The sequence below is a fragment of the Mangifera indica genome, chromosome 6 (genome assembly GCF_011075055.1).
Source record: "Mangifera indica cultivar Alphonso chromosome 6, CATAS_Mindica_2.1, whole genome shotgun sequence".
In the NCBI taxonomy this organism is placed as follows: Eukaryota; Viridiplantae; Streptophyta; class Magnoliopsida; order Sapindales; family Anacardiaceae; genus Mangifera; species Mangifera indica.
The window spans coordinates 7,782,088-7,809,382 of NC_058142.1; the positions used below are offsets into that span (position 1 = coordinate 7,782,088).

General features: G+C 34.3%; 3 protein-coding genes and 1 long non-coding RNA gene across 18 annotated transcripts in view; all 4 read left to right on the forward strand.

The window, feature by feature from the left end:
* LOC123218270 overlaps positions 1–3,951 on the forward strand; it is a 28,657-nt gene extending 24,706 nt beyond the window's left edge. Inside the window, exons 3-5 of the mRNA XM_044639613.1 lie at positions 1,364–1,623; positions 1,831–1,942; positions 2,663–3,951. Of these exons, the coding sequence (XP_044495548.1) occupies positions 1,462–1,623; positions 1,831–1,942; positions 2,663–2,922 (534 nt within the window). The 5' untranslated portion in view covers positions 1,364–1,461 and the 3' untranslated portion in view covers positions 2,923–3,951. The remainder of the gene's footprint in view (positions 1–1,363; positions 1,624–1,830; positions 1,943–2,662) is intronic.
* Positions 3,952–5,097: 1,146 nt separating this feature from the next.
* Positions 5,098–5,571, forward strand: LOC123219012 (uncharacterized mitochondrial protein AtMg00820-like). Its single transcript, XM_044640666.1, has one exon. The coding sequence runs from the start codon at positions 5,098–5,100 to the stop codon at positions 5,569–5,571; it is 474 nt and encodes a 157-aa protein (XP_044496601.1).
* A 1,475-nt stretch (positions 5,572–7,046) lies between these two features.
* On the forward strand, positions 7,047–13,866 carry LOC123218273. The gene is made up of 4 exons (XR_006502661.1): positions 7,047–7,165; positions 12,587–12,740; positions 13,130–13,342; positions 13,445–13,866. It is a non-coding gene; the product is annotated as an uncharacterized LOC123218273 (long non-coding RNA).
* A 2,163-nt stretch (positions 13,867–16,029) lies between these two features.
* Positions 16,030–27,295, forward strand: part of LOC123218267 (putative disease resistance protein RGA3) — a 48,372-nt gene continuing 37,106 nt past the window's right edge. The window contains exons 1-9 of one of the 15 annotated variants that reach the window (XM_044639585.1): positions 16,030–19,149; positions 19,260–19,403; positions 19,555–19,818; positions 20,011–20,237; positions 20,482–20,679; positions 21,487–21,619; positions 21,768–21,919; positions 22,327–22,367; positions 22,464–22,974. In XM_044639585.1, the coding sequence (XP_044495520.1) occupies positions 16,271–19,078 (2,808 nt within the window). In that variant the 5' untranslated portion in view covers positions 16,030–16,270 and the 3' untranslated portion in view covers positions 19,079–19,149; positions 19,260–19,403; positions 19,555–19,818; ... (4 more) ...; positions 22,327–22,367; positions 22,464–22,974. Of the gene's footprint in view, positions 19,150–19,259; positions 19,404–19,554; positions 19,819–20,010; positions 20,238–20,481; positions 20,680–21,473; positions 21,620–21,767; positions 21,920–22,326; positions 22,368–22,463; positions 22,975–27,295 lie in introns of those variants that run through there. The other 14 variants (XM_044639582.1, XM_044639596.1, XM_044639583.1 and 11 more) reach the window with 14 other exon arrangements.

A 27,295-nucleotide genomic window follows, 5' to 3' on the forward strand; every position in this document is an offset into this window, starting at 1 on the left:
TGTTCAATTGAAGAAATTCCTCTTGAAATAAATAAATTAATACACCTGAGGTACCTTGATTTGAGTGAAAGTAATAACATAGAAAAATTGCCTGATACATTGTGCGAGTTATACAATTTACAAACCTTAGACATTAGTTGGCGTGGAGCTCTCAGAAAACTACCTCAGGGGATTGGAAACTTAATCAACTTGAGACATTTGTTCAATTGAAAAACGTCAAGGGAATAGGATTCAACAATAAGAAAAACTTGCGTGCTTTGGATGTAGACTTCGAGGGGAGTATGAATGAAGTGCATGATGATGAGGAACTTCTTGAGGCATTGCAACCACATAAAAATTAAGAGATTTTATGACTACGAAATGACAGAGGCAATGCTGTGTTCCCTGTTTGGATGGTGCCATTAACCAAATTGGGAAAGTTAGGTTTGAGAGATTGTATCAACTATGAGCATTTGCCTCCTTTGGGTAAATTACCATCCCTTGAAATTCTTTTGGTAGTTGGAATGAAGAGTGGGCAATGAGTTTTTGGGAATAGAGAGTGATGCCATATCATCATCTACATCAATTATTGCATTTCCCAAACTGAAATTTCTTTCCTTCTGGAGGATGGAAGAATGGGAAGATTGGAATTACGATATTACGAAGAGAGGAGACGGAGATATTACAGTCATGCTATCTCTTAAGACCTTGGAAATTTCGGGCTGCCCCAAGTTGACGCCACTGCCGAACCATCTTCGTCAGATGTCAACTTTGAAGAAGGAATTTTATAATTGTCCTCTTCTTGACGAATAGAGAAAACTGATAGCTCATTATCATCTTCAGCAAACCATCAACTTCAACAATGTGCAAAGACACCAACTTTGAATTCTCAAACACCCAAGGTTGCCATCTATGTAATTCGCAGGTGATTTCCTCTCTTTTCTTTTCTAATTAGTAATTTAATTGCTTTTTTTTTTTTTTAAAAATTTTTGGACTAAAATCAAGTAATAGATAATACTTGTAACATTGCAATTTCAAAACCAGGAATTTTAAATCTACATTTTCGTACATTTATTTCACATGCTGGATGCCCACTGGCAAGAAGGATCGTCCTTTCTGCAAATAAAACATTGATTTCACATTTCTGAAATGACAGGACCACGAATTCTCAAGCAGCTATTGCCTTTACTCCTCAGGTAATATTCTCTTCAGGAAGTAGATAATCTTAGATACATTCTATGTTATGTTATTGTATAAAGGTAAGCAATAAGATTACTTTTGGTAATCTTAAGTTGTGTCAAGTGCCTGAGCTTTAAATTTATATTATCACATTTTCATCATCAGTTACTACTATCTCCAAATTCAAATCTCTCTCTCATATTAGTGGAAATGGAGGAAGGGAAAATAGAATAATGAGACTCGGACCCTGCTAAATGATCTTGCTAGCCTCAAATCAAGGTTGCTGACAAATCATCTTATTATATGGCAACATCAGAGAACAGGATAAAAAAGGTCCAATACTGTCATCATCTGCACCCTATACGAACCAAGATCTCCCAAGCTCTTCTCAACTTTGATTCTGCATATGTGCAAAGAGATGATCTTCTGGATTCTCTAAGAGCTACAATTGCCATCAATTCACAGGTTATTTCTGTCGTCTCCTTTTTACTCGATTTTTGTTTTTATTTCACTGCATGAACAGTAGAAGTTTGAATGAGATCCTCTGTTTTGTTATTGTTATAACAAGCAAAACTTTTATAACCTTTTGAAAAAATAGTGAAAGCATTAAGTGTCTTGGTAAGTATTAAAAAATATCATACTGAATGTTTTTCTGTTCATTTTAAGCTGCAGAAAAAAAGAAAGCCATGCACAGTTGTAAGTATTAAGAAATCTGATGCTGAATGTTTGCTCAAAAGGACTTGGAACATTGCAGAGTCTCCTCAATCAGAAATTCTGTTTCACTGTAAGATTCGTAACTGCTATTTGTCCATAGGATAACATACATAACATTCCAAGGTTTTCTCATATTCAGATGATAAAATCATGTGCAGACTTGATAATTTTGCAAATTATATAGTTTTTGAATCCTATCTCATAGAAATGATCATTATTTTGTATTTTAAAACCATAGTTTTATTTTCCAATTATGGTGCTTCAACTTGTAAATTAGTCTGGCTTTTGGTTAAAAGAAAATTGTAGATGTAAGACTAGCCAGCCAGATTGTCTGGTAGGTGCTGATTGCCATTGTTAGCAAGTTGAGCTTGTTTGTATTTTTTTGTTAAATAATCCAAGTCAGCAGTGGTAGTTTAAAATGTGTGATGATCCTGCTTTTAAGGATTTTGAAAGCTTTTTACTGTATCAAGTATGACTGACATTTATTAAAGCATGGTGTAAAAGTTTGTATCATATAAAATATATATGTATAAAAATCCTTTATGAATTAGAGACGAAAATTACCAGTTTTTTCTTTCATGCTCTGTGCTCTGTGTTCTTCTGAATAATTCTGATCTTCCAATTTTTTCTTCTTCTGGTTCAGCATCTAATTCTATCCTCTGGTTCAGCATCTCAACATGGTATCAGAGCAAAATTAGATCTTAAAGAGTTGTGTTGGCTGAAATTAAATTTCTTGATAAGTTTTTTTTTAGACTGATTTGATTGATGGCTTCATCCTCTTTTTCCTTAGTTCCACCCGTATACAATGGAGAAAACTATCATATTTGGGCAGTAAAGATGAAAGCCTTCCTTAGAGGAGTTGGATTGTGGCAGTATGTTGAGGAGGAAAAACAGCCTCCTCCTTTGGGGCCAAATCCTACTCTAAATCAAATCAGACTGCATGAAGAAGAGGCAACTAAAGCTCCTAAAGCATTGTCCATTCTTCATCAGGGTGTAACAGATGCAGCATTCACAAAGATTGTTGCTTGTGAAACTGCCAAAGAGGCCTAGGATAAGCTCCAAGAGGACTCCCAGGGCAATGAAAGGTTAAGGCAGATGATCGCCTTGAATCGCAGAAAAGAGTTTGAAGTACTTAAGATGAAGGAGACTGAATCCATACAAGAATATGCTGATAGAACCATGAAGATTGTTAATAAGATTAGATTGATGGGAGAAAAGTCATCTGATGAAAGGATTGTTGAAAAAATCTTGGTGAGCATTCTGGAAAGGTGTGAGGCCAAGATATCCTCTCTTGAAGACTCCAAAAATTTTTCAGAGTTAACTTTAGCTGAAGTGGTTAATGCCTTGAAAGTTCAAGACCAAAGAAAAGCTTTAAAAAGGCAAGAAGAAACCATAGAAGGTGCTTTCAATGCCAAAACAAATGAGAAGAAGTCTAACAACAGTCCTCACAAAAAATTCTTTGGTGAAAAAAAGGAAAAATGGAAACAAGCTGGAAGTGAGAGCCAAAAATTTGAAGATAAGAGAGGAAGGTATCAACCATGTCCTCATTGCAAAAAGAGAGGCCATTCTCCAAATTTTTGTTGGTACAAACCTAATGCTAAATGTAGGATCTGTAACCAATTTGGACATGTTGATAAAGTCTGCAAAAGTAAAGAAAGCAGCCCATTTCAACAAAGTCAGCAAGTCCAGGAAGTGGAGAAGCAAAATGAAACAAGTGAGCATTTGTTTTTGGCGTCCAATTGTGACACGGCAGAAGAACATTCCACTTGGCTAATAGATAGTGGATGTTCAAACCATATGAAATATGACAGCGATCTATTGGTGAAGTTTGACTGCACTTACACCTCCAAAGTGAAGATTGAAAATGGTGAGCTGCTAGATGTAAAAGGAAAAGGTGCAGTCCTCATTGAGTCTCCAACAGACATTAAGGTGATCAATGATGTTATTTATGTTGCTCAAACCAATCATAACTTATTAAGTGTTGTTCAAATGTTAAAGAAAGTTTATGCATTGCATTTTGAAAATAAAGCATGTGTTATAGCTGATCCTAAAGGAAATAGATTAATGACTGTAAAAATGCATGATAAAAACTTCAGCATTAATTGGAGACATACTGGCTATATTGCTTATCAACTCAATGAAGTGAATTCCACTCTTTGGCACAAAAGACTTGGCCATTTTAATTACACTACATTGAGTAAGATGCATTCTCAGCATATAGTTCAAAATTTACCTGCTATGAGTGAATGTGACAAAGTTTGTGAAGTTTGTCAGCTAGGAAAACAAACCAAACTTTCTTTCTCAAGCAGCACCTTTAAAGCTTCTAGAAAACTTCAGCTAGTTCACTCAGACTTATGTGGCCTTATGAGCATTCCTTCTTTGAATAGAAGCAGATATTTTCTTATTTTCATAGATGACTATTCAAGGCTCACCTGGATTTACTTTCTTAAGCAAAAATCTGAAGTTTTAAGTAAATTCAATGTGTTCAAAGCAGAGGCTGAAAAGCAATCAGATTGCAAGTTGAAGGTACTCAGGTCTGACAATGGATTAGGGTACACTTCTAAAGAATTTAATTTCTTCTGCAAGGATGAGGGAATTTTGCACCAATTGACAACTCCTTATACTCCATAGCAAAATGGAGTAAGTGAGAGGAAAAACAGGACAATTATGGAGATGACTCAATGCTTAATAATTGAAAAGAAACTTCCTAAAATGTTCTGGGCTAAAGCTGCAAATACTTCAGTTTATTTGTTAAACATTCTGCCTACAAAAGCTTTGGATTATAAAACAGCCTTTGAAGCATGGCATGGCTTTAAGCCATCAGTTGAACACTTAAAAGTCTTTAGGTGTGTTTGCTATGTACACATACCTAAGGAAAAAAGAACTAAGTTGGATGCCAAATCTGAATCTGGAATATTTGTTGGCTATAGCAACCTATGTAAAGGGTACAGAATATATAATCCCTTGACTGAAAAGATGATAATCAGCAGAAATGTTAAATTTGAGGAGGAGGCTACCTAGAACTAGAAGAGTGAGAAAGAAAATTTAGCTAAGTCAGAACTTGAACCTTTGAAAACAAGAGATGAATTTTGCTCAAGTGATGAAGAAGAAATTCCAACAGCTAGATGGAGATCTATAAATGAAGTCTATAGTAGGTACAATGTGGCAGTTGCTGAACCAACCTGTTTTAATGATGCTGTAAGTCAAAATGGGTGGAAAACAGCCATGGAATCAGAATTGGAAATGATTAATAAGAATACAACTTGGAGCTTGGTTGATAGACCTGAAGATCACAAAGTCATAGGAGTAAAATGGATTTATAGAACCAAGTATAATCCAAATGGTTTCATAAATAAACTCAAAGCTAGATTAGTTGTAAAAGGATATCTTCAACAACCTGGGATAGATTACTTTGATACATTTGCACCTGTGGCCAGGTATGATACAATCAGAATGCTAATTGCTTTGGCTACAAAAATGGAGTGGGAAATCTATCACTTGGACATTAAATCAGCATTCCTAAATGGGGTTCTAATGAAAACATCTTTGTTGAACAACCTGATGGCTTTAAAATATCAGGTCAGGAAGGAAAAGTATACAAATTGCATAAGACCCTTTATGGTCTCAAGCAAGCCCCCAAGGCTTGGTATTGCAAAATTCATTCTTATTTGCTGGATCAAGGATTTGAATGTAGCTTGAATGAATCCACCCTATATGTGATGAAGAAAAGGAATCATTTGGAGTTAGTTGTTTCATTGTATGTTGATGACATCCTAGTGACAGGAGGAGACTTAAGTTCAGTAGCCAAATTTACTGAATGCATGAAAACAGAATTTGACATGACTGACCTAGGCAAAATGAAATATTTTTTAGGTATGGAGGTAAATCAGAAAATAGATGGTATTTTCATTTCACAAAGAAAATATGTGCATGATCTTCTTAAAAGGTTTCACATGGAGCATTGTAAACCTGTCTCTACTCCTCTGGTGGTGAATGAAAAATTCAGATAAGCTGACTCAGATGTGAAAACTGAAGCTGCTGTATATAGAAGCCTAATTGGTTCCTTGTTGTACCTATGCTCTACCAGGCCAGATATCATGTTTCCCACATCTTTTCTATCAAGGTTCATGCAATCACCTGGAAAGAATCATATGTGTGCTGCTAAAAGAATTCTTAGATACATAAAAGGAACTGAAAATTTTGGCCTCTGGTATTCAACACAAGAAAGTAGAAATTTATTGGGATACTCAGACAGTGACTAGGCTAGAAGCTTGGAGGACTTTAAGAGTACTTCAGGCTATTGTTTCTCTTTTGGAAGTGTCGTGTTTTGCTGGAATTCAAAGAAACAAGATGTTATTGCTCAATCTTCTGCTGAGGCAGAATATGTAGCAGCTTGCAGTACAACAAACCAAGCCAAGTGGTTGATGAAATTACTTACTGATTTAAATCAAGATTAGCAAGGATGTGTCACCATATATGTAGACAGCAAGGCAGCCCTTGCTATCACAAAAAATCCAGTTCTTCACGGAAGAACAAAGCACACCAATGTCAAATATCATGCCATCTGAGAGGCTGTAAGACTGGAAGAAATAACTTTGATGCATTGCAGCTCTAAAGAACAATTAGCTGATATCATGACTAAAGCACTTCTTAAAGCTCAATTTGAGCTACTTAGAATGAGACGTGGACTTGTTCCAAACAGCTCAAAGGAGGAGTGTTAGCAAGTTGAGCTTGTTTGTATTTTTTTGTTAAATAATCCAAGTCAGCAGTGGTAGTTTAAAATGTGTGATGATCCTGCTTTTAAGGATTTTGGAAGCTTTTTACTGTATTAAGTATGGCTGACATTTATTAAAGTATGGTGTAAAAGTTTGTATCATATAAAATATATATGTATAAAAATCCTTTATGAATTAGAGACGAAAATTACCAGTTTTTTCTTTCATGCTCTGTGCTCTGTGTTCTTCTGAAAAATTCTGATCTTCCAGTTTTTTCTTCTTTTGGTTCAGCATCTAATTCTATCCTCTGGTTCAGCATCTCAACAGCCATGAACGGCCAGCTCCGTTTCAAGGGTTCATTCTTTCTCAAGTTCGAAATTTCTACAGATATAGTTTTAATGAAGAACCAAAGTTTTAGGCAGTGGTGAAGTGTGTTATTCATTTTTTAAGTTTATCCAACTCAGTTTCTTCATGCAACTGGCTGCCTATGAAAGAAAGATCATCGAATCTCTTGTCATTTGCTCAAATCAATCATCCCTTATTCCCCATCTTGGGTGAAATACTGAAAATAGAATGAGGTATATGTTACTACCACTTTCAGTTAGGAAATGTGCACTCAACATTTTTTTAACTTATTATTTAGAAAAAAATTGAATGGTAAACTTTAAATTAAAGTTAAAGAAAATTTTTGAGAAGTCCGGGGCCATTAAGGTCAGCCATTGCAGGCTAATATCAAAGTAAAACTTTGGGATTAATCAAGTATCGGCTCTTTTCTCATTTAGTCTATCCAAATTTCCATTGGTCTCTCAATTACTGTGACATATCATTTTATATACTAAACTTTTATGCATTAATTTCGGGTCTTTTCTCATTTGGTTAAAAATCTATCCAAAATTTTTAAAACTTATGATATTTTGTATGATCACTAAAAAGCAATTGAACAAAAAACAGTTGATATTTGTTAGGTGCCCAGGCAACGTCTCTTCCATCAGAAATCTTCCTCAGCCTCCTTTTAGCTACAAACACTCCTTCACCACAGTTTCACTTATCAACAACTCAAACAGTAACACAAGCAACTCTCAACTTAGTAGAACAATGAAAATTGAGACCATTTCTGGAAATATGTGTCTGTATTTGATTACTCAAATAAAGAGCAAATTTACAATGGATGTTCAATACAAATTAAAGAACTATTACTTAGGACTTCGAATGTTCTAGATTGCATAAAATAAAACTGCTATTTGCAAGGGAATTCATCTCTCCCTCAGTCCCTTCTAACTTCTCGTGAAAATGTCTGCTCCCCTTTTTTCCTCTCCTCTCCATGGCTTATACGTCTTGTAACAACCAAATTCTCTCTTGGTTTGCCACGTGCGCCCTTTGATTCTGGTGGTCCATGAAGCTGATAGCTTGCCATCTGTTCTTTTCCCTTGCTGCCATGTCTTAGGTATCATTCTCTTCCTTTGATCTCTCTTCTTGTGAGAAACATAGATATGAAATATGAATCCTAACAATATTGTATGCCAATAAAATTTATGTCGCAAGAAATAATATTATACATTCTTTTGCATTGAAATTCTCTAAAGGTTGTTTGATTTGAGGTCATCAAAGATTACTCTGATAATTAACTTTTTATTACTAACATTATCTTTTCTGGTTTATCAGATATACTAAATTTTGGTAATCTTATATTACTAATGGTGATACGATAAATAATTTAAGGAATAATCTGATGACCACTTTCACTTTAAGTATTAAAAGATTATTAAGATAATTTTGATTTTGTTACAATTCTATCTTTATTTATTTATTAGGGCAAAATCGCTTTCATTTTTAATTAATATAACAAATAACATAAAAAATATTTTAAAAATTATACCTAATAATCTTTAGGACATTTTAATAAAACAATACTTTAGTATATTTTTTTTTACATCCAATCAAACAAAATAACTATTTATACCTATTATTTTTTATAAAAAGTAGTAATAATTTATATCTAGTAATTTTTTAGGCAATCTATATTTATGGTAATATTTTATTTTTGGTCATAAAAAATTACTCAAATCCAACGCACCTTAATTGCACTAAAAAAGTTCTGGCATAATGTGACTCAAGTTTCCAAAACATATCGCTACTTTGAAAAATAATAAAATTATGACAAAGTTAAAGACTTGTGGAAACTATCAATTTATTTTTTATATAACATTAAGAGAAGAGTGTGAACTTGGAAAATTTATGCATTTGATGTTCTCAAAGTTGGGTGCAATTTAGAGTGATGGACCATTTCTATTGTTTCAATAAGCTTAAAACACTTGAATTGCAAAATTGTAAAGAATAGAATGGCTGTGATCTCACTGGTCATCACCCTTGAGTTATTTTGGAAAACCTTAACATACTCATGGGTCTGCATTATGCTCCTCCCTCAGTTGGCTAAATTAAACAAGGTTATTAGTTGAAATGAATAATTCCTTTAGTTTTTTTCTAAATATAAGCATTGATCAATTACAGCAAAATAAAAACACCTACAATTTCAGTTCTTAATGTCTGCTTTGATTAATTACATAACATCTTTCAATATGGCTGATTGAGTGAGCTTTTTACTGGATGAGCTGAGTCTGATCTGGGCAGATATTGTTGTTGGAAATTGCACAGCTAATTGAGTATAAGGTTTTGCTGGAAAAAACAACTTAAAATTTCATTGCATTCATAATCTATATATACAAATTAGACAACTACACATTTTATAATTTTTTATTTGCCTTCTAATCTTGCAGTCCAAGTTTTCCCTTCAAGAATGATGTGTTGTTCTTCCACTTCACACAACAAAATTAACAACCTTTGTTTGCTAGTACAGAGGTGTCTGATATGCACTCAAAACTCTCCAACAAATTATATATTAAAAAAAAAATTATAAAGAACAGATTTTGTTATTGAAAGGAGGATAGTTACAACGACTGATTTAGCTAATCAAGCGCTTCGCCTGATTATTACAATGCTTGCAGAGCTCCTCTGCTTACAAAGACTTCATCAATAACTCCATCTATTCTCTTATTCTTCACTTGCTTAAATAGATACCCACATTTATTACGGAATCCTAAATTATTATTCCAGCAGCTTCCCTGCCTTTTCGACCCTTCATCATATCCATCATATCAATTATCTCCTGTTTTATTCAGTGGCTATCTTCTGTCATATCTTCATTTTCTGCCTTTCCTCCATCTTCTTTCCTTTTTCCTTTCTTTGTAGACTTTCAGAGTTTTATCCTTCTGCTGTCTTCTGTGATATGTTGCCATAATTGGGGGCCTAACAGTGTCACATCTCCAGGATTTTCTATAGGACCACAAGCTGTGATGTTCGTGTTCTTGTTGTTCTGCCACTTGGTTGGTTCTTGACCTCACTTTCAAATTCCCCCTCAAACTGAGATTTCTGGGGAGAACCTTGAATTTCCCTAGATACTCAAATTGTCCTTAGAAAATTTGTTTTGTTGAAGATGTCTGCAATCTACTCCTTGTAAGCTATGTACTGTATTATCACTTCTCTATTGCTAACAATACGTGTGATGAAGTAGACGTTCACTTCAATGTGCTTAGATGTTACATGAAAAATAAGGTTATGAGCCAGACAGGTTGCACTTTTGTTGTCATACCAAATTGTAGGAATACTTGTGTGATTTAGTTTATGTGTTCCCCCATGAGTGACTTAAGCTAGGCAATTTCTATTCTTACTTGAGCCAGGGAACTACATTCTTTTTTTTCGCTTGATCTAGAAACTCATCTTTGCTTCTTGGAGCTCTAGCTTATAGGATTTCCATTTACCTCATAGAGGTATCCTCCCCTTGATTTCCTATCTTCAAGGTCACATGCCCAGTCTGCATATGAAAATGCCTGTGTATAAAGTCTGATATCAATTGTGTGCAGCATTCCAAGTTTGAAGTTCCACTCAAGTACCTCAGTATTTTTTTTAGTCCCTGCTTGCAACTTTCTATGGGATTCTACATGAAATGACTTAGTTTATTCACTAAATAAGCTATGTCAGGTCTTGCACATTGTAAGAAGTCCATGATGCTTCTATGTAGTTTGGAATTTGAGAATTGTTTTCCTTCTAGTTGGGTGAGCTTGTGCCATGCAACCATAAGAGTGGGGCAGGGCTTGCACAGTTGCACTGGTGCATTTGTGATTTCACTAGGATATCTTGAATGTATTTGCCTTGTGAAAGGTGAAGTGAGTTTCTTTATTTATTCAACTTGATTCCCGGGAAATAAGACAACTCCCCCAAAACTTTGATAGAAAATTTTGAGATTGGATACCACTTAACTAGTAAATTGTTTGGAACTCCCTATGATGATTATATCATTAACATATACTGCTAACACTCCTAGATTCTCATCTTCGTTTTAGCAGAACAGTGATGAATCTACTTTAGAGTTGCTGAAACCCCTTGTGACAGGTGCTTCCTTTCAGTTTTTGAAACCAAGCCTTAGGAGCTTGCTGCAGTCCATTGAGAGCCTTTGAGTTTACACACACAGTGCTTGGTATATTCTAATAAGTGGTTGAAAACACACTTGTATGCAGTGTTTTATGGGATTACTTATGGAAAATTGGATTTGATTTGAGTGACTATACTTAATTGTGTTATGAATGTGTTTTTTGGAATCACGAGTGTATTTTGTGTATTTTTATGTTTCTAGAATTCAAAATGATGATACAGAAGCTCATACTTTCCCATATAGGATCTAAAGTTAGTTGTTGAAATTAAAGAGTCTAAGGTTATATGAATCCCACGCTAGAAGTTCATAATTTCTAATGTAGGATTCAAGTCTCATACCTTATATTTGGGATCCTGTCATACTATCACATTTTGCAGCCCTAGTGTCCATGCGAATTAGTTGTGCGCTAGCTCCTTGTTAGCCCCAAGTGAACACTGTAATACTGGTGTTACCATCCGCACTGCATAATTGTAACTAAAAGATATGGTAATGACTTTAATACGAATATATTATGGTCTCATGAATAGGATCTCATCACAGGTTGATGTACTGAGAAATCCTCTTGATTTCCTTTGTTCACATTCCTACTCTTCTTTGACGAACCTATTTTTGAAGATAATAATGGGGGTTAGTTTTTTACAGATCATCCGAACTCTCTTAGGCTTTTGATTGTAATTCTCCAAATGTCTTATTATTCAATATAGGAAAAGGGTGATCTTACATAATACAAAATTAAACATGGTTGCCAAAACAAACCACCTAGAATTACGGAGACTGTCAAATAAAACTCTTGACAAATAAAGAAACAATTACAAATATAAGATTATCACAACACCCAAATTGATTGTGACTTATTCTTACTGACTCAAATAATAAAAAGAACAATAAAATACGAATTCCTTCTATGCCCTTTTGTCAGTCAGTCTGTTAGTTACAATCGTGCGACAAGGATGGTGACGCTTACATTATAGTGTTCATTCAGAACTAGAAGGGAGTTAGTGTACAGTCACCTCACGTGTACGTTAGGGTTGTGAAGTGTAGTGGTATGTTAGGATTTTAAATGCAAAATATGAGACTTAAATCCCATATTGAAAAGTGTAAGCTTTTAGTGTGGAGTTTATATGACTTTTTAAGGTATGGCTCTTCCAAGACTTACATCATTGTAACTCATAAATCCTTCAAGATAATAGTTTTGATACCAATATTTTGTTAACTGAAAAATGTCTTAAAAATAAACCGTATTATTAGCAGAGCAGCTTGCAGTTTCGGGCTACACAGTTGTAATTTTAAAAAATTGTGTTCTTCAACCAGTCTTTGGGGGCATCAGCAGAAAATTAAATATCCCTTGCGTGCCTGTGGCGCTAGCCAACAAGATAGAGTTTCTATCTTTTATTAGGATTAAGGACTGACCTGTTTTACTTTTTCTCGGGTTCAAAGTTTCAGGGCATATTATTATTAATCAAGAAAAGAAGTTCACATACATATTCTAATTAAATGCATTTTCTTTTTCTAGATGCAGAACTTAATGGCATAGAATTGTTGATCAAACTGTCTCTTCCACCGACTGGCATAAATAGAACGTTCCAGGAATCTAGAGTCACCACTCTTAAATGTGAAGCGAAGGCCAAAGTCGCTATCTGCAGAGAGTGCTGAATATATATAATCAGGTACTCTTCATTTCCATCACCACTTGTTTTCTATATTATCATCACTTCTACCAGGAAATCATACCCTTTTGTTCATGACAACATCTTGGTAATTTTTTCATCTCTCACTTCGATAGTTCTCTCTCCAACTTCTTGTAGTCCTTATGGCATGAAATGCAAACTCAATATTTATGAGAATTATTACACCTTTTATGTAAGCTTATAGGTGTTTGATGATTGATGAATCTCCATTACTAAAAAACTTCTGAAATCCCACAATTGAATCTCTCCTTTTCTCCTTTTTCTTATGGGTTAAATGAAATCGGACTGAAGTGTTACTATTTAACATGCACTTCTTTTCATTTATTCTTGTTTTTTTTTTTTTTTAACTGTTAAGCTGTTGTGGGAAGGTGGGAAGGATTTGGCATGTGCGGGAAAACGTCGTCGGACCATGGGGGAGGAAATGGCGGGATCAGCTGGGATGATGGAATCTTCAATGATGTGAGAGAGATCAAAGTTTTTATGGCCATTGCATCGACTCCATCCAGGTGGTGTATGATAAGAACACTAAGCCTTTCACAGCTGATAAGCATGAAGGTGTTCGAGGTGATCAAATTGCTCAGGTTTGCTCGAGTCTTGCACTATTTGTCCCTCTGATTTCAGTTTGCAAAGGCAGTTTTCTTTTTTATATTCAGATGAATTTCTTCATTTTGTTTCAAATTAAGCCAAAATACCCAGAAGAGTTCTTGATCAGTGAGTGGTTTACAGCACCAGCCCTGGGGTCAGATCACTGACGTTTAAGAGCAACAAGAGAACCTACGGTTCTGGAGTTGAAGAGACGTCATTTGCTTTCTCAACGGATGGAAGGCTAGTTCTTGGTTTCAAAGGAAGCAGTGGTTGGTATCTTGATTCAATTGGCTTCCATTTATCCAATAATCAATCAACAAGACTCCACAAGGTCCAGAAGAAGTTTCAGAAACTTTCAAGTAAGGCTTCAAAATAGTCTGCTGCCAAGGAGACTCAGAAAATCTCAGATTTAACACACAGTATGACTAAGACGTATTATGAACCGATACTTAAAAGGGTGAACACTTGCATGGAATATATATTTAATTCATACTGCATATATTTTGAATTTTTAGTTGTATCTCCATTGCTACATTTCTGAATAAAACATAGCCTTTATTCAATAAGCAGCCTCAACTATAAATATGCATGTAACTATTTGTCAATCACAAAACTTGAAATCAAAGTATTTTCATGAGTGGAAAAGAAGAGAATCAAGACATACCCAAACCACTGCCACTAGAAAATTCATAAGGTAACAAAATATAGAAAATATATGAACCGGAGACGATGAAATCGAATATGGAGGCATTACTTTGGAAGGCTGTACTTTGGAAGAAAAAATGTAATCCACTCTTAAATAAAGCAAGGGAAACACCCAAGTTTAGAATTATGGACTAATTGAACCTAACTGGGAAGATCGATAACAAAAGCGTTATGCCCTAGAACTTATCTCTTAAAAAGATTGGATAAAACAACAATTTCGCACTCATGGAAAGCATAACACTTAAGAAAACACTACCACTAAGGATAGTCTCCATGATGACCCGGACTTTAGGAAATCATATTAAAATGTGTTTGGTTTGGGTTATATTTTATTATTAAAAATAAAATATTATTACAAAGAAAAATTATCTAAAAAATTATAGAGTATAAAGTGTTATTGTATTAGATAAAAATTGTTAAATATAAATTATTATTGTGTTTGGTTGAATGCAAAAAAATATTACTAATATATTATTTTACTTAAATGTTTTTAGGTATAATTATTTTAAAATATTATTCATATTACTTATTATATTAATTGAAAACAAGAATATTACTGTCCTAAAAAATTAATAAATAAATAAAAATATATAATAAAATAAAAATTATCTTAATAATATTTTAATACCTAAGGTGAAGTTAATAATAAGCATATATTTTATATTACTTGTCACATCACCATTAATAATAAAAGATTATCGAAATATCTTATATTAGTCTTTTTACGAGAGTTTCTTGCCTCTATGTTTAGGTTGATTATTGACAATAAAATGTCATTCTCATCATCTTTTTCTTCTTTTCAGTCATCCATTCTAACCTCCATAGAAGACTTTTCCAATTTTTGGCAATCTTTTGTTTTTCTCTTTAAGATAAGAATACTTAAAATTAGGATTTTCACACCAAAAAGTGTGATATACTTGTATTACTAGACCCACTCTCAAATAGGCCTAAAATTAGAATTAAATGATATACTTGTATTGATACAAAATAATACTCTAAACCTAGCATAAACTTGAATTAGACCATCACTCAAACACTCATTTAAGTGTAAAATTGAATTACACCATTACATAGTTTTGGTCCACACCATGTAAGTGTATTTCAACCATATTTACTTTCTTTACTCTAAAACACACTTTTTCCTCTATGACTCACTTTTCTTCCTCCAACTCTTTAGTCTTTGCTTTTGTGGTAAGTTTTAAAAGCCAATATTAAAATTATTCTTCATGGTCCACATCCCATAAGCAAGGGCAAACCTGACCCCTATGTGAGGATTGGCCCAGATCCACCTTCAAATTAGAGAATGTTTAAAGAAAAATATTTAGACCCACCCTGGAAAAAAATTTAAAATGAGTTACTTAAGTTTACTCTTAATTGTAAACAACTTTAAACCAAAAAAAAAAAATTTAAGATATATTATTAGACTTACCTTCAAATAGACCTAAAATTAAAAATATTAATTGTAAACAATTTTGAACTAAAAAAAACTTTAAGATATGTTATTAAACCCGCCATTCAATGGGCCTAAAATTATAATTAAATGATATATTTGTATTGATACAATAATATTTTTAAACCTAGTGTAAAATTGAATCACACAAACACCGCATTGTATAAAAAACCAAAATTTCATATAAATTGAAAAATGATGTTAAAATATATAATTGATATTTAATTATTCAAATATATGAATATAATACTTTAACTTGATTTTTTTATCAATGTACAATAAAAATATAGATCTTTAATCTGAACGATTAAATATTGATTTATCAGCTAGATCTAAAATTATAAAGCCTAAACATTTGATTACTTATTCGGTCAATTTAACTAATTTTTTTGTAAATCTTTATGTATTTTACTTGTATTATAATTGTGATTGAGTTATAAATTTGTGTGGGATATTTTTCAAGAATTATAGGTAAATACTTTCTAGCCCTTGAAATTGGGAAGCGCATGGAAATGACAAAGGTAATTCTAAAATTTGAAATCAGTTATGACTAGTAGTTCCTGAAAACAGTTTTGACTAGTAGTTCTTGAAAATTTGCCTACTTCGATTCTACAAATTTGGGTAACTACAAATACATAATAAAAAAGTGACTTTGACTCGCTGTTTAGACTTGTGGTGCTCCGCCTTTGTTGACTGATTCAAACAAATTGGCACAAAATAAACAAGAACACGCATTTCTGTTTTGATCAGTTTCATAACATCTTTCATTATGGCTGAATTACTTGTGGAGATGATGTTGGAACAATTTGCTTCAATCACTCGTCAACAGGCAGAAGAAGGGATTAGGCTAATTGCAGGTGCTGGCCAAGAAGTTGAAAGGCTTCAAAGCAATTTACTGTCCATTCAAGCTGTGCTTGATGATGCTGAGAACAGACAGGTTAAGGAAAACGCCGTGAGTGTTTGGTTAGCCAAGCTTAAAGACGTGTCTTATGACATTGACGATGTGCTGGATGAGTGGAACACGAAGCTTCAGAAATTGAAAATTAAGAAAGCTGAAGCTGCATTTAATCCACTGAAAAAGGTATGTTCCTCCATTCTTCACTATCTCGGTTGTAGGCCATTGGTTATGCGCTACGACATTGGTGTCAAGATAAGAGATCTTGATAGAAAACTTGATATTATTGCTAAGGAAAAAGAGACGTTCAACTTTAGATCAATGACGGAGGGTAACAAAGAAATAGAGCGACCAATGACAACCTCTGTTGTTGATTTAACACAGGTTTATGGAAGAGAAGATGATAAGAATACAATTGTAGATTTATTGCTGAGTCAGGGTAGTTGTACGCAAGACCTCTGCATCATCTCTATAGTAGGGATGGGAGGAATTGGTAAAACAACTCTTGCCAAATTAGTTTTTAATGATGATAAGGTGAGCACTCATTTTGAGATTAAAATATGGGTATGCATTTCTGAGCCTTTTGATGAGCTTAGGATTGCCAAAGCAATTCTTGAATCTCTTACAAATAGTGCACCAAACTTACATGAGTTAGAAACTGTGGTGCAAAACATACGTCAAAAATTAGACAGAAAGAAGTTTCTTCTTATCTTAGACGATGTATGGACTGAAGATCAAAAAAATTGGGAAAATTTGAAATCTTCTCTCACATGTGGTTCTCCAGAAAGTAAAATTTTGGTGACCACGCGAAAAGAGGAAGCTGCAAGTGCCATAGGAACTACCAAAATTATCTCACTAGGGACACTTCTTGAGGAAAAGTGTTGGTTATTGTTTAGTCGAATTGCTTTTTTTGGAAAAACCATTGAAGAATCTAATGAATTGGTGGAAATTGGTAGGAAACTTGTCCAAAAGTGTAAGGGTTTGCCGCTTGCTGTAAAGACTTTAGCTAGTCTTTTGCGTTGTAAAAGAACTTTTGATGAATGGCAAAATATCTTAGACAGTGAAATTTGGGAAATAGAAAAGGTAGAACAAGAGGTTTTTCAACCTCTACTATTAAGTTATTGTGATTTACCCTGTACTTTGAAAAAATGTTTTTTATATTGTGCCATTTTTCCAAAGGATTACATAATAGACATAAAAAGATTGATTTGGCTATGGATGGCCCATGGTTATGTGAAGTCAAAGCCAAATGAGGATATGAAGTTAGTTGGCGAAGAGTATTTTGATACCTTAGCAATGCGTTCTTTCTTCCAAGATTTTGAAAAATTGACTTCTTCTAGTAGAGCAATGTTTTGCAAGATGCATGATATAGTACATGATTTTGCTCAATATCTTACCCAAAATGAGTGTTATGCAATGGAGGTTGCTGGTGTTGGGGAGCTAGAATTGGACTCTACTTATGATAGAGTTAGACATTCAATGATAAAGATTCAAGAATGGGCCTCATTTCCTAGCTCCATATATACTAGAAAGACTTTTCTACGTAGCCTTATGGTTAATTGTAATTATAATACTAACCACCCTAAGATAGTTTTGTCCAAATTAGTTGATCCGTTGGCATATTTAAGGTCACTATTTTTGAAAAATTGCTCCATTGAAGAAATTCCTGTAGAAATAAAAGGGTTAATACACTTGAGGTATCTTGATTTGTCACAAAACGATAACATAAAAAAATTGCCCGAAACATTGTGTGAGTTACACAATCTACAGACCTTAGACATTAGTTTGTGTAGTGGTCTCAGAAAACTACCTCAAGGGATGGGAAATTTAATTAACATGAGATATTTGTTGAATTGGAAAACTAGTATAAGTTACATGCCAAAAGGTTTCGAAAGATTGACCGGTCTACGAACATTAGGAGAATTTGTGATAAGTGATGGCAGTTATGGTAGTAAAGCATGTTCCATTGAATGTCTTAGAAACTTCAAAGGCCTTCAATTTCTTGGTATACAAGGCTTTGGAAAGTTGACAGATGCAGCTAAGGTCAAGGGAATAGAATTAATCAATAAGAAAAACCTGCGTGATTTGAGTGTAGACTTTGAGGGGAGTGACAATGAGGGGCATGATTATGAAGAACTTCTTGAAGCGTTGCAACCACCCCCAAATTTAATGAAGCTACGGCTGCGAGATTATAAAGGCAACACTATGTTCCCTAATTGGATGGTGTCATTAAACAAATTGAGCAGGTTAGATTTGTGGTATTGTATAAACTGTGAGCATTTGCCTCCTTTGGGTAAGTTATCATCCCTTGAAATTCTTATCATATGGGGAATGAAGAGAGTGAAAAGAGTGGGTAATGAGTTTTTGGGAATAGAGAATGATGCCACGTCAGCATCTTCATCAGTAATTGCTTTTCCAAACTTAAAATATCTATGGTTTGATGATATGGAAGACTGGGAAGAGTGGAATTACGATATTACGAAGAGAGGAGACGGAGATATTACAGTCATGCTATCTCTTGAGAGCTTGGAAATTTCACGCTGCTCCAAATTGACATCACTGCCTAACCATCTGCGTCAGATGTCAACGTTGAAGAAGAAATTTGTTAAATGTCCTCTTCTCGACGAACAGAGAACCGATAGCTTATCATCATCTTCAGCAAGCTATCAACTGCAACAATGATGCTGTATATGTGCAAAGATACCAACTTTGAATTCTCAAACACCTAGGGATGCCATCAATGTAACTCGCAGGTGATTTCCTCTCTTATTTTTTTATTAGTGATTTAATTGTATTCTTTTTAATTTTTGGAATAAAATCAAGTAATATTTAATACTTGTTCCATTGCAATTTTAAAAACCAGGAATTTTAGAGCTACATTGATTTTGCATGCTGGATGTTCACTGGCAAGAAGGATTGTCCTTTTTCTGCAAACACAGCATTGATTTCGCACTTCTGAAATGACAAGACCATGAATTCTCAAGCAGCTATTGCCGCCTTTACTCAGGTAATTTTCTCTTCAAGAAGTAGATAATTTAAGATACATTCTATGTTGTGTTAGTGTATGAATGTCAAGTGCCTGAGCTTTAAAGTTATAGTATCACATTTTCCTAATCGGTTATTAATATCTCCAAACTGAAATCTCTCTCTAATATTAGTGGAAATGGAGGAAGCAGAGATTTGAATAATGAGACTCAGACCTTGCTAAATAATCTTACTAGCCTCAAATTAAGGTCGCTGACAAATCATCTTGTTATATGGCAACATTGGAGAACAAGATAAGTGGATGTCTAATACTTTCATCAATCTCCACCCGATACTAACCAAGATCTCCCAGGTTCTTTCTCAACTTTGATTCTGCATATGTGCAAAGAGATAACCTTCTGAATTCTCTAAGAGCTACAGTTGCCATCAGTTCACTGGTAATTTCTCTCGTCTCCTTTTTATTCTATTTTTGTTTTTATTTCGCAGTGTAAACAGTCAAAGTATTGAGTGAAATCCTATGCTTTGTTATTTTTAAAACAATTGAAGCTTTTATAACCTTAATGAAATCATTAACTGTCTTGGTAAGTATTAAAAAAGATCATATTGAATGTTTTTCTTTTGTTTTTAAGCTGCAGAAAAATAGTTCTGCACAAGTGCAAGTATCAAGAAATCTGATACCGAATGTTTGTTCAGGACTTGGAACATTGCAGAGTCTCCTCAATCAGAAATTCTGTTTCATTGTATGCTTCCTATGATGATTATATCATTTAAAAACACTAGTAACACCCCCAGATTCTCATCTTCATTTGAGTAGAACAGTGATGAATCTACTTTAGAGTTGTTGAAACACCATGTGGTAAGTGCTTCCTTTAGTTTTTGTAACCAAGCCTTAGGAGCTTGCTTCAGTCCATTGAGAGCCTTATAGTTTACACACAGAGAGTGCTTGGTATTTTGTATTAATGCTTGAAGATGCACTTATATGTAGTATTTTCTGGGATTAATTATTGAAAATTAAGTTTGATTTGAGTGATTATACTTAATTGTGTTATAAATGTGTTTTCTGGAATCATGGGTGTATTTTGTGTGTTTTCATGTCTCAGGTGTTCAAAATGATGTTTTGATGAAAAATGATGCTACAGAAGAAATTTACGATTAGTGAAAACAAATGGATTGAGAATTATAGTTGAAATGAAAAAGATGTGACATTTCAATGAGTGGATTCTCAGATTCACAGTAGACGAGTCAATGCCTTCACACAAAAAAGTGATGTTGCGACATTTTAAACTCATATTTTTCAGGTGGAGTTATAAGAATTTTTTGCACAATTCGTTCCTCTGAGAAATCTATACCAAATAACCTCACCTTGTTTACTAGGCTTAACAACCTGTCAGAATAATCTTTTTATGTTTTCGGTTTCCTTCATCTTTGCATTTCAAATTCCCTAATCAACTTGAGCATTTGCATGTTTTTGTTTCTTTCATTACCCTAGTATTCCCTTTTAAGATAGTCCTACATGTCTTTTGTAGACATTAGGTTCATGATCCTTGTGAAAATTGTGCTTAACACAGTAGAAAATAGACAAGCTGTAGCTTTGTATTTCTTGGTCTTCCTTTCCTTGTGGTATTTGAGTTGAGCCATTTTAGGATTGTTTCCCAAAGGTCTATTGCATCAAGATGTCATTTGGATAGCCTAAGCTTGATAATTATCATCATCAAACAATAGCGGTGTAATAGATGAGAATGTTGCATCATTTTCCACTATTTGACAGCTGTTATGATTTTGGTTTAGTGTTTATGTTTTGGCTTGTGTCTATGACCTCTTTCAACTGACAAATCCCTCAAGATAATTGCTTTGGTACCAATTTGTTGTTGTATTGCACTGAATGAAAGTAAAACAAAAAGAAAGAACTTTTATGAAAGACAAGAATTTTGGGACTGGAAAATTATTAATATTATCTTGATTCAGTGGATATCCTTAAATACAAAAAATTTTAAACAGAAAAACTAAAAAATGTCTTTGAAAATAAACAACTGACTACCTAAAGACTTTCCTAGTAGACTTACTCTTCATTTACATCCTAACAACATCACAGTTTTACATATCAGCAGATCTATCAACAACTTGCAGTTTCAAGTCACAGGGATGTAATTTTCAAAAATTGTGTTGTTCAACCATTTTTTGGGGGCATCAAATGAAAAATGAAGATATCCTTGTGTGCCTGTGGCGCTAGCCAGCAAGGTAGTGTTGCCATCTTTTCAGATGTTAGGACTGGCCTGTTTTAGGAACTTTTCTATTTCTCGGGTTCAAAATTTCAAAGCATATTATTATTAATCAAGAACAGAAGTTCACATACATATTCTAATTCGATTCCATATGTTTTTTCTAGTTGCAGAACTTAACAGCATAGTATTGTTGGTCAAACTGTCTCTTCCACCAACTGGCATAACTAGAACGTTCCAAGAATCCTGAGTAAGCACTCTTAAATGTAAGGCTAAGGCCAAACTTGCCATCTTCAGATAATGCTGGATATAAAATCAGGTACTCTCTGTTTCCATCACCACTTGTTCTCTATATTATCATCACTACATACCTGAAAACCATACCCTTTTGTTCATAACATCTTGGTAATCTTTTCATTTCTCACTTCAGCAGTTCTCTCTCCAACTTCTTGTAGTCTTTATGGTTTGAAATGCAAATTCAATATTTTTGCAAATTATTACACATTTTATTTCAGTTTATAGGCATTTGATGATTGATGAATATCCGTTGCTAACAAACTTCTGAAACCCCACAATTGAAATTCTTCTTTTCTCCATTTTATATGGGTTAAATGAAATAGGACTGAAGTTTTAATTTTTCACAAGTACTTCTGTTCATTTCTTTTTGTTACCATTGCATTGGCTCCATCCATGTCGTGTATGATAAGAACATTAATCCTTTAACAGTAGATAAGCATGGAGTTGTTGGAGGCGACCAAATTTCTCAGGTTTGCTCAAGTCTTACTCCATTTGTCCCTCCGATTTCAGTTTGCAAAGGCAGTTTTCTCTATCATATTCGCATGAATTTTTTCATTTTGTTTCAGATTAAGCTGCAATGCCCAGAAGAGTTCTTGATCAGTGTGACTGGCCACTACAGTGGTTTTGTTAGAACTCATATATACATTTCCCGCAGGAAAAGAGGAAGTAAAAAAGAGAAGACTCTTAGCTCTTGGAAAAGGGACCAGGAGACCATTGCTCTAATGCAAAATCGGCCACAGAAAATAGGGAGACGTGGCAAAACAAAGGAAAAAGAAAAAGAAAAAGAAGTAGCTGTGGAAGAAGTTTAAAAAGGGAGCAGGTGCTACAGAAGAGAAGAGGGTGCAACAACTGGAGGAAAGTGGGGAGAGAGTGGTTCTCTAGGAAGCTGAACTTATACAGTGGGGACTCAACTAAGTTTCTGTGGATTTCCTTTTGTGACTAATCTGTTACTGGAATTGTAATTTTGGCTAGCAGTTGTAATCAAACATAGTCATTGAAAATAGTCATTGTATTGAAGAATTTATTTTGTAAACTTCATCAAGAAATATTCAATACAATCCATATTTTCATCGTCTACTTTGATTGTGTTACATTTCTTTTTCTATTACATTGCTTTGTATGCCCTTGCTGCTGTTGTGAATGGTTTGGTGGAAATTGTGGGGAGTGCAGAAGAGGTAGCCCAGAGAAGGTTCTGCAGTCAGCTATAGGCCCAGGTATCCATCAGGTTTGTGATCAGATCACTGACGTTTAAGAGCTACAAGAGAACCTATGCTCATGGAGTTGAAGAAGAGACCCCATTTACTTTCTTAATAGATGGAGGGCTGGCTCTAGGTTTCAAAGGAAGGAGTGGTTGGTATCTTGATGCAGTCGGCTTCCATTTATCCAACAAACGATCAACAAGACTCCACAAGGTCCAGAAGAAGTTTCAGAAACTTGCAAGTAAGGCTTCAAAAGGAGGCTCAGAAAATCTCAGATTTAACACACAGTATGACTAAGATGTATTATGAACCAATACTTAAAAGGGTGAACACTTGCATGGAATAAGTATCTAATTCATACAGCATGTATTATGAATTTTTAGTCGTATCTCCATTGCTACATTTCTGAATAAAATATAGCTTTATTCAAGAAGCAGCCTCAACTATCAATATGCATGTAACTATTTGTCAATCACAAAACTTGAAATCAAAGTATTTTCATGCCGTGGAAAAGAAGAGAATCAAGACATTCCCAAACCACTGCCACTAGAAAATTCAGAAGGTAACAAAGTATAGAAAATATATGAACTGGAGATGATGAAATCAAATATGGAGGCATTTTATATTACAGGCTGTTGAAGACTCAAATAAAGTAGAGTCTCACATCTAATAAACTTAAGTAAAATGAGTGGTATATAAGTGTTGTGGATTGGACCTTAACATAAGCCAATTGGTTTTGTGTAACATGGGTTTCAATCTACACACTTGTAAGTTCAATATATATTTACGACATGGTATCAGAGCGCGAGCCAAACGGCGGGTTTAACAGTCTAAGTGTTCCTGGATACAAGTGACAATACACCCAGCCAAAAATCGGCTGAGCCGAAAGGCAGGTCTAATAGCCTAGGTGCTTGCACTTAAGCGGGAGTGTTGAAGACTCAAATAAAGTAGAGTCTCATATCTAATAAACTTAAGTAAAATGAGTGGTATATAAGTGTTGTGGATTGGACCTTAACTTAAGCCAATTGATTTTGTGTAACATTGGCTTCAATCTACACACTTGTAAGCCCAATTTATATTTCCGACACAGGCATACTATCAAGCAGAATCCGAAACAGGCTAGGGTACAATATCTTTGTAAGAAAGCATCAACTTTGTGAGCATTCGGACCTCATGACAGAGTCATATCATGTACACAGTTCATCCACTGTGCTTCCAAGTTCCAAATCCAATACCAAATTCCAATTCAGTTATTAAAGAAGACTGGGACAAAACTACACAGGGAATCTGCACGAGTTATTTTAAGGAACGCGCTAACATGTGTCTTTATCAAATAGGGTTGAAAGGAAGGAGCAAAATTATAAGCACAAGTAATTAGTTAATTTCAAATTAAAAATAAAATAATATTTCATCATAAAATAATATATAAATATAAAAATTTATATTTTTAAAATAGATTTGCGTATTATTACTTTCCAATTGATTGAAAGACGAGAAATGTAATATTATTTTAAAAATAAAAATAAAGTCAGTATAACAATTAATTGAAAGACTAAAGTGAGGGGCCAATGATGCTCTGCCTTTGCTGATTGATTCAAACAAATGGGCACAAAATAGACAAGAACACCCATTTCTGTTCTGACCAGTTTCATAACATCTTTCATTATGGCCGAATTACTTGTGGAGATAGTGTTGGAACAATTTGCTTCAATCACTTGTCAACAGGCAGAAGAAGGGATTAGGCTGATTGCAGGTGCTGGCCAAGAAGTTGAAAAGCTTCAAAGCAACTTCCTGTCCATTCAAGCTGTGCTTGATGATGCTGAGAACAGACAGGCTAAGGAAATCGCCCTGAGAGTTTGGTTAGCCAAGCTTAAAGACGTGTCTTATGACATTGACGATGTGCTGGATGAGTGGAACACGAAGCTTCAGAAATTGAAAATTAAGAAAGCTGAAGCTGCATTTAATCCACTGAAAAAGGGATGTTCCTTCTTTTTTCACTATCTCGGTTGTACGCCATTGGTTATGCGTTATGACATTGGTGTCAAGATAAAAGATCTTGATGGAAAACTAGATATTATTGCTATAGAAAAACCGAGGTTCAACTTTAAATCATTGGCGGAGGGTAACAAAGAAATAGAGCGACCAATGACAACCTCTCTTGTTGATTTAGCAGAGGTTTATGAAAGAGGTGATGATAAAAATGCAATTATAGACTTTTTGTTGAGTCAAAGTAGTTGTGTGCAAGACCTCTGCATCATCTCTATAATAGGGATGGGAGAAATTGGTAAGATAACTCTTGCCCGATTAGTTTTTAATGATGATAAGGTAAAATTCATTTTGAGAAAAAAATATGGGTATGCGTCCCCGAGCCTTTTGATGAGCTTAGGATTGTCAAAGCAATCCTTGAATCTCTTACATATAATGCACCAAACTTATATGAGTTAGAAACTGTAGTGCAAAACATAGGTTAATATTTAGAGGGAAAGAAGTTTCTTCTTGTCCTGAACGATGTGTGGACTGAAAATCCTAAAAATTGGGAAACTTTGAAATCTTGTATTATATGTGGTTCTACAAAAAGTAGAATTTTGGTGACTACACGAAAGAAGAAAGTTGCGAATGTCATGGAAACACTAAAATTGTCTCACTAAGTGCACTACCTGAGGATAAATGCTGGTCATTGTTTAGTCAAATTGCATTTTTTGGAAAAACCAATGAAGAATCTATTGAATTGATAGAAATTGGTACAAGACTTGTCCAAAAGTGTAAAGGCTTACCTCTTGCTGTAAAGACTTTAGCAAGTCTTCTGCACTATAAAAGAAAATTTGATGAGTGGCAAAATATCTTAGAAAGTGAAATTTGGGAATTAGAGGAGGTTGAGCAAGAGATTTTTCGTCCATTACTATTAAGCTACTATGATTTATCCATTATTTTGAAAAAATGTTTCTCATACTGTGCGATTTTCCCAAAGGATTATAAAATAGAGAGAAAACAATTGATTTGTTATGGATGGCTCAAGGTTATGTGAAGTCAAAACCAAATAAGGATATAGAATTAGTTGCTGCAGAATATTTTGAAACCTTAGCACTGCATTCTTTCTTTCAAGATTTTCAGAAAAATGCATACGATATTAACATACGGTCTTGCAAGATGCATGATATAGTACATGATTTTGCTCTCTTTCTTACCCAAAATGAATGCTATGCAGTAGAGGCTGCTGGTGCTGGGGAGCTAGAATTGGATTCTTCTTATGATAAAGTAAGACACTCAATGATAAAGATTCAAGAAGAAGGCTCATTTCCTAGCTCTCTTTATACTAGAAATACTTTTCTATGTAGCCTTGTTGTTGATTGCAATTATGGTAAATACCCTACGATAGTTTTGTCCAAATTAGTTGATCAGTTGACACGCCTAAGGTCATTATCTTCGAATAAATGTTCAATTGAAGAAATTCCTCTTGAAATAAATAAATTAATACACCTGAGGTACCTTGATTTGAGTGAAAATAATAAAATAGAAAAATTGCCCGATACATTGTGCGAGTTATACAATTTACAAACCTTAGACATTAGTTGGCGTGGAGCTCTCAGAAAACTACCTCAGGGGATTGGAAACTTAATCAACTTGAGACATTTGTTGAATTGGGGGATTAACAATATACGTGACATGCCAAAAAGTTTGCAGCGATTAACTAGTCCACGAATCTTATCCCTATTTGTTGTAAATGAGAGAAGTTATGGTAGAAAAGCATATTCTATTGAATATCTTAAAAGCTTAGAACACCTTCGAAAATTTGGTATAAAAGGGTTGGGAAATTTGATAGATGCAGAAAACGTCAAGGGAATAGGATTCAACAATAAGAAAAACTTGCATGATTTGGATGTAGACTTTGAGGGGAGTTTGAATGAAGTGCATGATGATGAGGAACTTCTTGAGGCATTGCAACCACATAAAATTAAGAGATTTAATGACTACGAAATTACAGAGGCAATGCCATGTTCCCTGTTTGGATGGTGTCATTAACCAAATTGAGAAAGTTAGGTTTGAGAGATTGTATCAACTGTGAGCATTTGCCTCCTTTGGGTAAATTACCATCCCTTGAAATTCTTTTGGTAGTTGGAATGAAGAGTGGGCAATGAGTTTTTGGGAATAGAGAGTGATGCCATATCATCATCTACATCAATTATTGCATTTCCCAAACT

Coding starts and splice junctions, on each gene's coding strand:
- LOC123219012 (XM_044640666.1), top strand. CDS start 5,098: ATGGAATCAGAATTGGAAATGATTAATAAGAATACAACTTGGAGCTTG.